Genomic DNA, 12,929 nt, shown 5'->3' on the forward strand with positions numbered 1-12,929 from the left:
TATTGCACAGACTTCCCCTTTCTAACCTCATTTCAGGTCAGGTTTAATTTGTTGTCTATGTATGTTCACTTACTCATTGTTAATTTTGTAAGATAATATAAGGAAGTCCTGCGACAGACTGGCGACCTGTCCAGGGTGAACCCCGCCTCTCGCCCGGGACGCAGCTGGAGATAGGCACCAGCAACCCTCCCGACCCCATTAGGGAAGAAGGGTGTAAGAAAATGGATGGATGGATATAAGGAAGTCAGTTACTTTTATTCATTTATCACCATAATTTGTGGACTATACTTTTCTCTGATTACATCAATACAAAGAAATACAAAAAACACTATTATGATCGAACTATCAAACCTTTACATCACTAGATCAAAGCTAAATAGATCTATGCTTGAGTACACTCTTCACCAGAAATGAATATGGGCAATAAAATATGGTACATTTGACAGTTTCTTGCCAGAACTGCCTCTCTGATTGTTGTCAGACTTTACTGACTAGAATTTCTATGTTTAGTGTTCTGCAGAAAAATTCCCACTCCTTTAACCTATTCTCACATATTGTTACATTACAACCTCAACCTTCAACATTTAAAATTTTTTTTTTGTGATAAGCACAAAGTAGAACATAAATGCATAGTGGAAGGAATCAATGTAAGCAGGTTTTAGAACTTTTGGTAAATCTCAAAAGTGTGGTGTGCATTTGTATTTTCACACCAGTCTGTTGGTATTCAGGCTGTATGTGTCAGGTTGTCTTACATATAGGTAAGCAATCTTTTGAAGCCTGGAGCAGGATCCTCCCAGCAGGACTGATCTGTATTTAGCTCTAGCCATCTTCCCATCAGCTTCTCTGCTCCCTGCCTCTATGTTTTATAAACAGTTAGTTCAGGATGATTTGCTAGTTTTCCACTTCATATGTTTTGCATTTTAACACTGTTGAATTTTATTTACTAATTTGGTGACTTCTGAAGAAAGTTGACAGACTTAATACAAATGGTAAACATCAGATTTATATTTGTAAAAATTGCTTGAAACCGTCAATTCTCTTCCTTTTACACCAGCTTGTATTACGTGAAGTGGGTCTATTGTACTGAAACAGTCAGTAAGAGATTACAGTGCGAATACTTTCTCAGTGAATCAGAGATGCTATGCTTCTCCATGTTTGAGAAGCATAGTTTTCTTTTCTGCTTCTCTAACAAGAGTTTCTCTTAGTCAAAGTGCTTTGGTTCAGTACAGATGTGATCAGTTCCCAATTTGATCATCCAACCATTTTAAGGCTTAGTCTCCTCTGATATTTTTGCATAAATTTACTATTGCTCAAGAAACAGTCAAGAGAAATAATCATTACACCCTTTTCCAACAAAAATGCTTTACCACAATAAGAGCAAGACACAAATTACTGATGTTATAAATTTATGTAGTTTAATTTTGTTTCCACATGTGAAGGAACAGAAGATCTCCTCGGTAAGGAGAAAACAACTTTTAAAAAGGGCAATAATGCACTCTTTAAGTCTTGATATCACCGTAACGAAAGAGGGAAACAGGCAAACCGGAGTTACATGACTCGAGATAGAAAAGTTTAAACTGAAACACCATAAATAAAAAGATCATCATACTCCAGAGCTAAGAAATTACACATGTGACATTTAAAGTCATTTAAAAAAAGGGATAAAGCCAAAAAAGTACACCAAAAAATTAAAACAGCAGGAAAACTTAGTCTGCAAAAACATGTTGGAAAGCATGTTATGTGTTGCAGAAAATCAACATAAAAAGCAATATTTAAGACAAATATATGTCCACATTGTTCATAAGTCAACAACCACAGCACATCTGTGTGCTTGTGTGTTCATGCATGACAGTGTGTAAGCATATCAGGTGCTGCTAGATGAGCCAACAGGAACTGAAGGTGGGCTTCATGGTTGGTTGATCTGACCCATAAACAGGATGGTCCCTGGAAACAGAAATAAAGACAGTTCACAAATATCAGATACTGCTAATGCGAATCTAAAATGCACTCATCTATGTTTTGCGAATAAAACTGCAAACCTGTTGGGTTATGTCTGATGAGGAACACAAAAGGTCTGTCCACAGTCACCCAAGGGGGAGAGGAGCGAGCCATCAAGATAGCAGCTAAACACACAACAACTCGGGTTAGAGCGGCATTTAAACCAATACTGGGTGTAAACCACACAGATTTATGTCTGATCAAAAAAGACACCAATCAGGTATACTTACTGGTTGTAGCTGCTGCCTTCGTCCCTTCCTCATTTACAATGATTTTGGACTTCTGCAGGGCCTTGGATACGTACACCGGCTCGGTACCTGGGAGGACAACTGCAGTTCAACTTACCTCAAAATAATGACTTGCTGTACGACATTAGTTTGTACATCAAGCCACAAGATGGCAGTAGCGCAAAAGTTTCAAACTAATTCTTTATGTAAAAAAATAAAAATAATTTAAAAAAAAAACTTAAAAAGCAGATCCGTCTATAGCACCACATGGTGGCGCTAGAACCTTTGATTCAAAACTGCATTTCCAGAGGAAGTGATTCAGTCTTTACACCGAGCAGTGAGACTATTTCAACTTCTTACTGGCTCTCAGCAGTGATTAGGCAACATTTCTCCTCAGGATTTTACACTTACTCATACCTAAATCAACCTGCTTCAAAACACATTTATTCTACTAGTGTGTATGCGTCGCTGTCGGGATTTTACTCACTGAGGTGTGTGAAGTCGGCTGCATCCTGACTGAACATGTCTGCGATTCCCAACACAGAGAGAGGAGCTTTCAAGTCTACCTCTGCATCTGCAGAAAACCTACAAACAAACAGAACCATGCAGTTGTTCATGTCACCAAAAGCCACAGTTACAGGTGTGTGTGTTTGTGTGTGTTTAGGACTTACTTTGGGATGAGCAGGCGGACTTTCCTCATGTGCATGAGCTTGGTCCAGCTCTGCACAGTGGCTGTGCTGATGTGTGGAATGATGCTGGACAGAGGCGCGTCATCAGCCGGAACGGCGATCAGCATGCTGATGGTGTTGCCATGGTAAGGCAGCTCAATCACCCGGTATTTGACCCCCTGAGGAGTGGTGGCCATGCCTAAGAACATAAGAAGGTTTCAAAGTTAGCTTGAAAAGAGATTACCAAAAACAAACACAGAACTTTATATTATCATACTTAATATAAAGCTTTCTCCAATTGAATATTATCAATTAAAAGGAAGGCAATTAAATCATCAATAGCAATTATCTCCCTCTTTATGTCTACATTTATTTAGAGCCCTGGAAAGATTTATGCAGGTAAAATTAGAGGGGGGGTGAGGGGAAATCTGTGGAATCCGTAAACAGGACGCAGGAACGTGGCAAAAGGTCCAAAATTAACTTAGCGGCACAGACCCAGAAAGTGACACTGGGGGACTAAAAAGAGGGAACGATGTGGAAGAACAGAGACTCTTTTCACAAGAGGCCAACTTTAAAATGCCTCTTAGAGGTAATCAGGATGTGAATCAGCAAGGACGTCACCAAGACATTGAGGAAAATTTTAAACCTTCTTTTTGCTCATTTTATGCTCAAACAGGCATTCACTTGTCAATGAAAAATAACTCACTGGTGGGCCAGTACAAGACTGTAGTCGGTCTGGCTTTTACCACAGCACAGATTGATTAATCTTTAAACTGTTTAGAGAGTTCCAGCATAGAATCCATTAAAACAAACAAACAAACAAAAAACTATTTAAACAGAAAGAATGGACCAACATACATCTGCCAGAAACTAAAATGGGTCTGGATCAAAACCACACCTTCACTGATTTCTAAATCAAGGTTTATTATTCAATTCCTTTTTTTCTTCTATTTCATAAATTGATCCTCATGTCCCAAAACATTGCTCAGTTACTTGTTATATATATATATATATATATATATATATATGTGTGTGTGTCATCTCTTTTAATCTGCTATTTGATTTTGTCTTGTGTATTTTCTCTTCCGTTTGTTGAAGCACTTATGATTTTTATATTGAAAGGCACTGAAGAAAGTTTTACTTGTGGAGGACAAATGGTCATAAAAAAAGCACAAATCTAAGAAGCATCAAAGATGTTTATTGTTAGAGATAAAGTCGTCACAAAAAAATAAAGGGAACAAAGAGGAGTGAGGAAAAAATGTCTATTGATTTAATATACTCAACTCGCAAAATTTCCCAATGTCAGGAAGTTTTATCTGTTTCCATTAATTTTGGTTCTGACTCCCGTTCCAGCCAGCTAACTCCTATGACATGATAATACATCCTACATACATCATCATCCTAGCTGCTATACAAATGGGAGCTCTGACTATCCAGCAGAGAATTACATCCATCTTCCAGTGATCTTGTAAAAATTGACTTTTTCAACTTTAAAACCTCTGCTTCAACAAACATCACCAGGTCACCTAAAATATGCAAGTAGTGAGTTTTCTCACTTCCAGGCTCAGCTTAAAAGTTTGGAAATTGAAAATAAATCAGCATCTGAATTATTGTGTTCATTCGACAAACTATAGCAGGTCAACACATTAACCCAGGTTTTAATCCCATTGAAGTTAAACTTCCAGTTTTGCTCTGACTGATTTTCTGAATTCTGCTAAACTCTTGCCCTTCTCATTTTTATACCCACTCAAAATGAAGTATATTTCTACTGTGATCTGGGCTGATAAGAGCTTCCAATGATTTATGATGAGAATAAGAATTTAAATGCTTAAACCACCAAGAGCTGGGAAATGCATCCAACATGTGACAATGTTGAGAGATTTTTGGTTTGCTATTTTTTTTTTTTTTTTTTAGAAATGTCAGCTTCTCAAGCATCAAAAATTAAAAGGATATATTAATTTGGGCACAAAAGGGCATTAAAATCTCAACACTAGCTTGCTTATGCCACAAGCTCAGATTTATGAGTCAAAACTGCAAACTTTTTTTTATTAAAATGAGGTTCTAAAATTATAAAAGCAGATATAAACAGCTAGGAAGTGACAAACTGTCAGACATGCATCTTTTTTTGTGCTCTCTCCTTTTAATTGGATAAACTACACTTTCTTTCTACTTCAGTTACGTATTCACCATTGACAATCCATCAAAACAAATGCTGATAAAACGTTGAAGTTTGCTGTTGTAAAGGCTTAGGGGTTCTGGAAACCTCTGTAAAGGTGATGACTGTTGTGTCTACAGCAGAGATGAGGGAATCTTGTGCTTTACAGATGAACATGGCCTCAGTTTATTACAGTCACTGGATGAGAATCTATCCCCCGCACTCACTGTGCCACCATAGCTCTGACATGTCTAAATATAGTGCAATATAGTGCTGACTTGTGCATCATTGCATTTCACACACAACTAAAAACATCCTGTGCATGTGACGAGTCTTAGCCTGCAGTTCTTTACAACTCACCACAATCTGGACTATGAATCACATCCTGACTGGTATTCCACCAGAAGAAGAAAATTAATATAGTAGAAAATAATTAAATTAACAAAGCTGAAGTGTACATTCATACTTGCAAGGTATCTGATCGGGCTTCAAAAATAAAAGGCCACCCTTTCCTCGCTCCAAGTTGAGATCAACAAAATAATTTAATGTTTCAGGATTAGGGCTGATACAATTAATCAGATTAATCATGATTAATTAATTTTTGAAATAATCATCAACTAATCGACTGTTAACAGGAATATAGAGACTTCAAAAAAAATGCCATTTGCTAAAACAACAATTTCTTGTTTAGCTTAATTACACCAAAATTGTACAAAAATATATGAATTTTGCATTAAAAAAAAATATATAAAAAAAGACAAACTCCTTTGCCTCCTTGGCAAATTATGCCTGGCTCTCATCATAAAAAAACAAAAACTATTTGGCACATTTGCAGTGTGTTTGCATGTCATCCTTTCATAATGAACTCCAGTTGCTTCTGGTTCTGAGCATGCTCACTCACCTAAGTTAAAGATGGTCAGCTGGGACATCATTGGAACTTTGTATACATTTCCGTCACCGCCAGTGAAAGATCTCATCTTAGTGTTGTTGGGCTGGAAACCCGACTTCCACGAGCCTTTGAAGTAGATTGAGTTGAGAGCGACCAGACGGGTCAGAGTCGAATCCAGCATGTCCGCTTTGATCAAGTTGGTGATGTGGCCTGCCCAAATACACAATGGTAAAACAACAAAGTTTGATCAAAGAAAAGAAGGAAAAAAAAACCATAACACTGTCTTGTATTCAAATCATGTTGGAAGAGGAAGTGATAATGCAGACTCAAAGGACATAAGGTTTTCTGAGTGGTTTGTGAATAATAGTCCAGAGATGATAAATAATAATAAATGAAGGCAGAACAATGAGAGGCATGAGGGATACTTAAAGATTCTCATTGCTGAAATGTTAGATTAGTACAGTTAATTTAACTTCAGTAATATTTTGCTAAACATCCCGTTTGGCTTGTTTTTTTTTGCTTTTCACAAATAAAAGGTTTTCTAAATCGCACACTGTGTTTTAAAGCATGAAAATTCCAAAATATGTTTGAGAATCTCCGTTTTTGTGAATATGATGGACTTGATGGTGCATTTTCTGTCTGAGACAGAAAAAGCACAGAGATATAAAAGGCAGAATTCAAACTCCTTTTAGGGTCAATAAACTCCGGATATGGACAACAAAACTGCAGCCAGGGTCTCTAATTAACATAGAATCATGCAGTTCAGGATTGATTGGTCTAAAGATTTAAAACTTGAAAGATCATTAACTACAGTTTTAGAGTTGGATAACCTTTAACATTAGCAGAAGAAAAAGCTAGGAAGGAAATGGTAACACTTAAAGTGTTAAAACATCAATTAAATCTGATCTGTTATTGCACCTTCTTTAAACCACAAATAATATGTTGACATTATGATTTAACATCAGTGGTGGCTTCCAGGATTATTCTATAGTCCAATATTAGTAGACATCTTAGTAATATTAGTGGACATCTTAGTAATATTAGTGGACTATGTCAACACAATAGAGCAACTGGTGAACTACTTCCTTTCTCATTTCAAAATAAGTCTGAAACTGAAAAGGGTGCCACGCCTACATGAAACTGAGGCTGAAATGATTAATCAGTTCATCTTGATGAATTGATTATTGGAATAATCTGAAACTCATTAAGTAATCAAATAATTATAAACAAAAAAAAAAAAAGTATATTTGCTGAAAGAACACATTTGCAGCAGTAAATAAGCCCAAACTATAACAATCTCTATAAAACCTTTGCATTTCAGAAATAAATAAAAAATCTTTGCAATAATGTTCAAACCAGAACTCTTCAAGTAGCTTAGTTTTAGCCTCACCTGTTTTGTTTATTTCAATCTTTTAATGCATTTCTAATATTCTAAAAAAGGTTTTAAGCGTTTAAATAATAATAAAAAAAATTAAAACAGCAATAACGTTTATAAAATTTGTCAATCTTCAGAATCTTCATATATTACTAACATAATAATTAGTTGCTGCCCTAAAGACAAACTTTAGTCTGATAGATATTGTAATGCAGTAAACCTGCAAATTCTAATTAGATCTGTAACAAAAAGCAACAAATCTTCTTAGACATAATCTACACAGTTGAGTCTTCAAAACACAGTCAATACAGGACTGTACCGAGCATGAGCCCTACCTTTGGTCTTATTGCTGACCCAATGGTTGATATAATCAGCTGCTGCAGTGGGGTTGCTGAAGTCCAGGCTCTGGCTCTCACACTGGAAGTTTGCTTTATTGGTGGCCATAAAGGTCTCCTCCATTGGAAAACCGTTCTGGCTGAACATGGCGTTGGCAATCTGCACAAGGTCCTGGTTTGACTTGGAGGTCAGGTTTTTGTGCAGCTTCTTCAACATCTTATAAGGACCTGTGCACAACAAGTGTATTTAATCTTTGGATTGATGTTAAATAATAGTGATTTCAGATCATAAAGGACTCAACACTAAATTCCTGTCTGAAACCCTCCTTACCATTTTTCTTGTAACGCAGTGCACTGATGATTTGCTTCCTCGTTTCCCCCTGGGCTCCGGGCAGCAGCATGCCGAGGATCGAAGCCACTCCATGGGGTGAAAGCACCACGTTCTCTAGAGGCTTTGAGCGGACCACTTGCTGGAACACCTGTATGCCCAGATCGGAGCCGCGTTCGCCATACGAGGGAGCTGCTGACAGCACACCCTTATGGGCGCAAAGGGTCACCAGTGCATACAGGCAAAGAAAGGAGACGCGCTTCATTTTGATCTCTGCAGCACCTTGAAAGAGAGAAATAAAAGCAATGAATGAGGTTATTTGATTATGCTGTTCCTCATAGAACAAACCTGTTATAAAACACAAATCTACCACAACTTGCATTCCTCAAAGTCTCCATGGCCACTCATTCCTTTCACATAACTCTCTCTCACTCTGGTTTTCTTGGTAGTAGTTAATTATCACATACGTTCCTCATTGTCCTTTGAGCAAAACCTTCAACTTAGCACAGCTGAATCAGAGTGATGAGAACAGACCTGCACTAAAAGGTTTTTAGTTTTACTAGGCTATACTAAATCTTTAGGACCATCTTAGGAAACCTGTTCCAGCCTGCTCCACTGATTAAAGCAAAGTAAATAAGGTCACAAGAGCCAGACTTGATGCCTGCCGGTAATGAGCAATGGAAGGACGCTCAACTTTACTGCAAACATTGCTGCTTGCCTTGTGTAACACCCACATGTAACAACATGCTTGGTTTGTTTGCCTTTTAGATGATAATTTATCTTTTCTCTAGGAAAACCTAAATGATGCCCCCTTAAGTGGATACCTTTAATGGGAAACTCAAGATCAAGGTCAGCCCCAAAAGTAATAAAAATAAGCTGCTGCTGCTTTGAGCTCCTAAACCAGTTCAGTTTTTCCAACAGTGCTTGAAGTTTCCCTCAAAACAGGTTGACAAAGGCATATTTTAGTGCATGATATAGACTGATTGACATTAAACAAAAGAAAATCTATTGGTTCAATGGAAATGCTCCAAAAGGACAACTTAAAATACCGCTATTTCATAATGTCTGGTGGTTGTGTCTGAACTGTGATCATGTCGTGGCTGTGTGTAAAACATGCCCATAGCTCCCAACTGAAGCAGTTTTTTTCCCCCAATAGTTTTTCTAAGAGACTCACCAGATATGACGTTTTCAAGTGATATTTACCAGGAAATATGGTGACAGGACTGCTTCGTCATAAAAAACCTATTGCGCCATAGTCAGTTTGAGGTAGCCAGTGTAGGCTTCTTAGTACTAAGACTTCTTATGTCATATTTACACTCTCTCCAACCTGTTAGATATTAAAAATCTGATCATTTGTCATTTAGTGAATCTGAATGGGAAAGGGAAGCAAAGTAAGATATGCCAGCTGGTTATTTAGGCTGCTACAACACATGAAATAGAAGCGAACGGATTACACCTAAAGTTGCTTTTGACGAGTCCAATTGTGTCTCATAAAATATGCAGAATTTAGAAATTATGTCAATCTTCTACAAATCTCAGAATAAGGCAAGAGTCTACTTACTCTAAAGGGAAAACACATGCAGACTGATGTTTACACAAGGTCATAATAACCAATATAAAAGTCTAAAGAGGCTTTAAAAACACCATCTGTCATTCTTTTCTCTTTTTAGAATAAGGAAATTCTGTTTCCATCAGTCACTTAACACCTTCTACTCTCACAGTGTGACATCATCTCTGCTCCCAATATAAATAATGACTAATTGCAGAAGAACTTATTAGACTCATACTCAGCTACAGTACATTATTAAATGCTATAATATTCTAAGCTTAAAACAGATAATTTTCCACTGAAATATTATCTCGGACTAGTTATTTAATTGATCTTGTTGAAAAATGAAGATTTTGTAAAATGGTGAACATTTTGCATTTTGAGGTGTTAAAAAATAATGAAGATGTAAGCCATTTTATTAAGGAGTAAAGAAAATATGTTGTGACTTTAGCTGAGTTTTACTTTTAGATTCAAAGTCAGAGAGATTGTTCCTTTTGAAGAGATTGTAAAGAACCCTTTTATTTTTAAGACATTCATGTTGTAATCATGGGGCAATTGGGAACTTCAAAGTTCTTAAAGAGAAATTACAGCTAGTTAAACTTTGTATCAACAAGTCAGATCTTTATAGATTTGTGATTGGAAAAAACACCAGATCAGCGCTAATTGAGAATACACTAAACATGTATATGATCAATTACAGAATTTCTTAAGCGCAGTTATGTGTAAAGTTCTGGCAGGGAAGTCATCTGGAAGAAGTACGAATCCAAATGAATTCCTGCTTAGGGCCCTATAAAAGCTGGGACCTACCTTGGTAATTTCTCAGGAAAAAATGGGTTTGCTCCAGTAAATTACAAAGGCTAACAGCTTACCCTGACCATCCTTCAAGCCATTAATTAAAACAATGCGTGACAACAGGGGGTCGAAGAAGCTACTCAGGAGGTGGAGCACACTTTCTCTTTGAACAATAACAATTCAAGTCACATCTATAGGCAACTGTTTTCTTTAACAACAAAAAAAGACGTTTGTGTGTTAGTGTTAAAACACGTAGCTGATCGATGCAACATGCAGACTGAAATCATAGAAAAATTAGCACATTAAAAGTCGAGAAAAAAGTAAGAAGTTAACTTTATACGCTCACTTTAGCTTAAGCAACAGTATGTACATATGAGGTATTCTATATCCTTTACATTTTCAAGAGGACAAAGTTAAACGTTTCTCCTTACCTTTCGTGTGGTGTTTTTCCTTCTTCGATTTATCGCCCAGGTGATACTGCAACCTTATATAGATCCGTTACTAACTTAAGTCCAATCGAGAAACAACGATTCTACCGTAATATAACGTAAGAAACAACGTATGTTTATCCCTGCTAACCTGAGCACTACAACTGAGCTCACCGTTGCTTTGAAAGAGGAATTTATTGGCCTGAGCTCCGCCTTCTGATCCAGCAGCCGAGCACGAAGTGGGAGCGGTGCTCTCTCTGATGGAGTCAAACGCCGAGTTATATTACAACTACTTCCGCTAGACCTCCAAAATAAAAGCACGTTCATACTGAGTTTCATGGAAATTAAATGTTCGGGTTCCAAGTAGGAAAAGTCACTGTGACAAAGTCACTGTTTTAGGTTACAAAACAATACACAAAGCTCAGCATCTAATAGAGACATCCTTACTGCTGCTGATCCATTCTTTAAAATAGCTACAGGTGAACCTCAAAAAGCCCAAAAGATACTTTATTTCATCTTTCAATTTCATAAATACCTTGATCATTCATCAGTCTATTTGCAAGCAAGCCTGAGTAAATTCCACACCCAGACCATCAGTATGCGTCATCTCTGTAATTCACCTGATTGGTATGATGATACAGTTCCAGTATTTGTTATCTTGTATTCACTTTTAAACTTTTTCTGTTAGTGAGCATAAAACAGATTTCAAGAGGACAAAGTAACTTTTCTTGTCTGAGAAGGAATGCGCTTTAAAAAATTTCGCTTCTGCAGCAACTCTGTGATTCTACGGGTAAGAAAGTTAAAAATCCAGCATGAGGCACAAATAAAGGGGCTAATTTCAAGCCAAAAATGTTGAGCTAAACTTTATGTCTGGCTGGAATGAAGTAAAAACAAACAATGCAGAGCAGAGTCGGGTCAGTATGTCTGTGTTTTGGATAAATCTCAGGAGATGGCCAGAACAAACAATAAACATGTCCTGTATGATAATCATTTCTTGCTAGGCTTTAACAATGTTCTATTTGAAACAATGAGGCAAAGGCAAAAATAGGGAACAGTGCATACCGATCCAGTCTTTGCAACAGTTCATGGTCCTAATGGAGATAGAACCCTTCTAATGAGCAGGAAAGAAAAGGAACACTCTTAATAATCAGAAAACACAATCTTTTTCTTGTTTTGAAGGTTATGGTTTACAGAAAATGAAAACCCAAAATTCAGTGTCTCTGAAAATGTGCATACTGTGACAAATGTCATCAATGGAAACTCATGTTGTCTCATCCTAATCAGAAAATTAACTCAAAACACCTGCAAAGATTTCATGAGCCTTTAAACCAGGGGTGTCAAACTCCAGTCTTTGAAGGCCACTGCCCTGCAACTTTTAGATGGGCCTCTGCTGCACCACACCTGAACAGAATAATTAGGTCATTAGCAAGGCTCTGGAGAACTTATCTACACAAAGAGGAGGTAATTAAGCCATTTCATTCCAGTATGTTGTACCTGTGGTACATCTAAACAATGCAGGACACCTGTGCTTTAAACAGTCTCATTCTGGGTCAATCGGTTAGACCAGAGGTACCCAAAGTCGGTCCTCGAGGGCCAGCATCCTGTACATTTTAGTTCTCTCCTTGATAGTACTAACAACCTTTTCAGCATGTCAGTGTTCTTCTTAGGCCTTCTAACTAGCTATCATTTGACCCAGGTGTGTTAAACCAGAACTAAAGCATGCAGGATGCCAGGGGTTAGACATTCATGGGTGAAGACTGCTGATATGGCACCTTTCACAGGGAGAGTAAACCACACAAGGTCATTGGTAAAGAAGCTGGTTGTTCACAGAGTTCTGGAAACAAAAATATTAACAGAAAATTGAATGGAAGAAAAAAAAAGTGGTAGAAAAATATGCACCAGCAAAAGGAAGAAGCACAGCCTTGAAATGACTGTCAGGCAAAATCCAATCCAGAAGAGCCAATAAATAAGAAATTTGTTGGTCTAATGCGATATTTTGTTCTCAGATACTGATTCTGGGGTTTTCTTCACAGGTAAACTATAATCATTAAAATTGCAAAAAGTAAAAGCTTTACATATTTTATTCAGTTGAATTAATCTCTAAAGTTACTGTTTCACTTTCTGAGATGACTGGCAAGAAATATTGCACCTTTACACAATATTCTAATTTTTTGACATGTACTAG

General features: G+C 37.2%; 1 protein-coding gene across 1 annotated transcript; it reads right to left on the minus strand.

The window, feature by feature from the left end:
- Positions 1 to 1,393: 1,393 nt before the first annotated feature.
- serpine2 (serpin peptidase inhibitor, clade E (nexin, plasminogen activator inhibitor type 1), member 2) lies at positions 1,394 to 12,034 on the minus strand. Its single transcript, XM_044119597.1, has 9 exons — positions 11,807 to 12,034; positions 7,979 to 8,257; positions 7,648 to 7,875; positions 5,950 to 6,147; positions 2,897 to 3,092; positions 2,713 to 2,810; positions 2,229 to 2,315; positions 2,040 to 2,123; positions 1,394 to 1,944 (listed from the first exon to the last, which is right to left on the minus strand). The coding sequence occupies exons 1-9, from the start codon at positions 11,829 to 11,831 to the stop codon at positions 1,907 to 1,909; spliced, it is 1,233 nt and encodes a 410-aa protein (XP_043975532.1). The 5' UTR covers positions 11,832 to 12,034; the 3' UTR covers positions 1,394 to 1,906.
- Between the last annotated feature and the right edge of the window lie 895 nt (positions 12,035 to 12,929).

The sequence above is a fragment of the Gambusia affinis genome, linkage group LG06 (genome assembly GCF_019740435.1).
Source record: "Gambusia affinis linkage group LG06, SWU_Gaff_1.0, whole genome shotgun sequence".
NCBI lineage: Eukaryota > Metazoa > Chordata > Actinopteri > Cyprinodontiformes > Poeciliidae > Gambusia > Gambusia affinis.

What these genes read in the sequence shown, in the direction of transcription:
- serpine2 (XM_044119597.1), bottom strand. Translation starts at nt 11,831, where the DNA reads ATGAACTGTTGCAAAGACTGGATCG. An exon ending in CTGTTGCAAAGACTGGATCG is followed by an intron (nt 8,258 to 11,806) that starts GTATGCACTGTT and finishes CTCTCTTTCAAG; the next exon opens with GTGCTGCAGAGATCAAAATG. An exon ending in GTCCGCCTGCTCATCCCAAA is followed by an intron (nt 2,811 to 2,896) that starts GTAAGTCCTAAA and finishes GTTTGTTTGTAG; the next exon opens with GTTTTCTGCAGATGCAGAGG.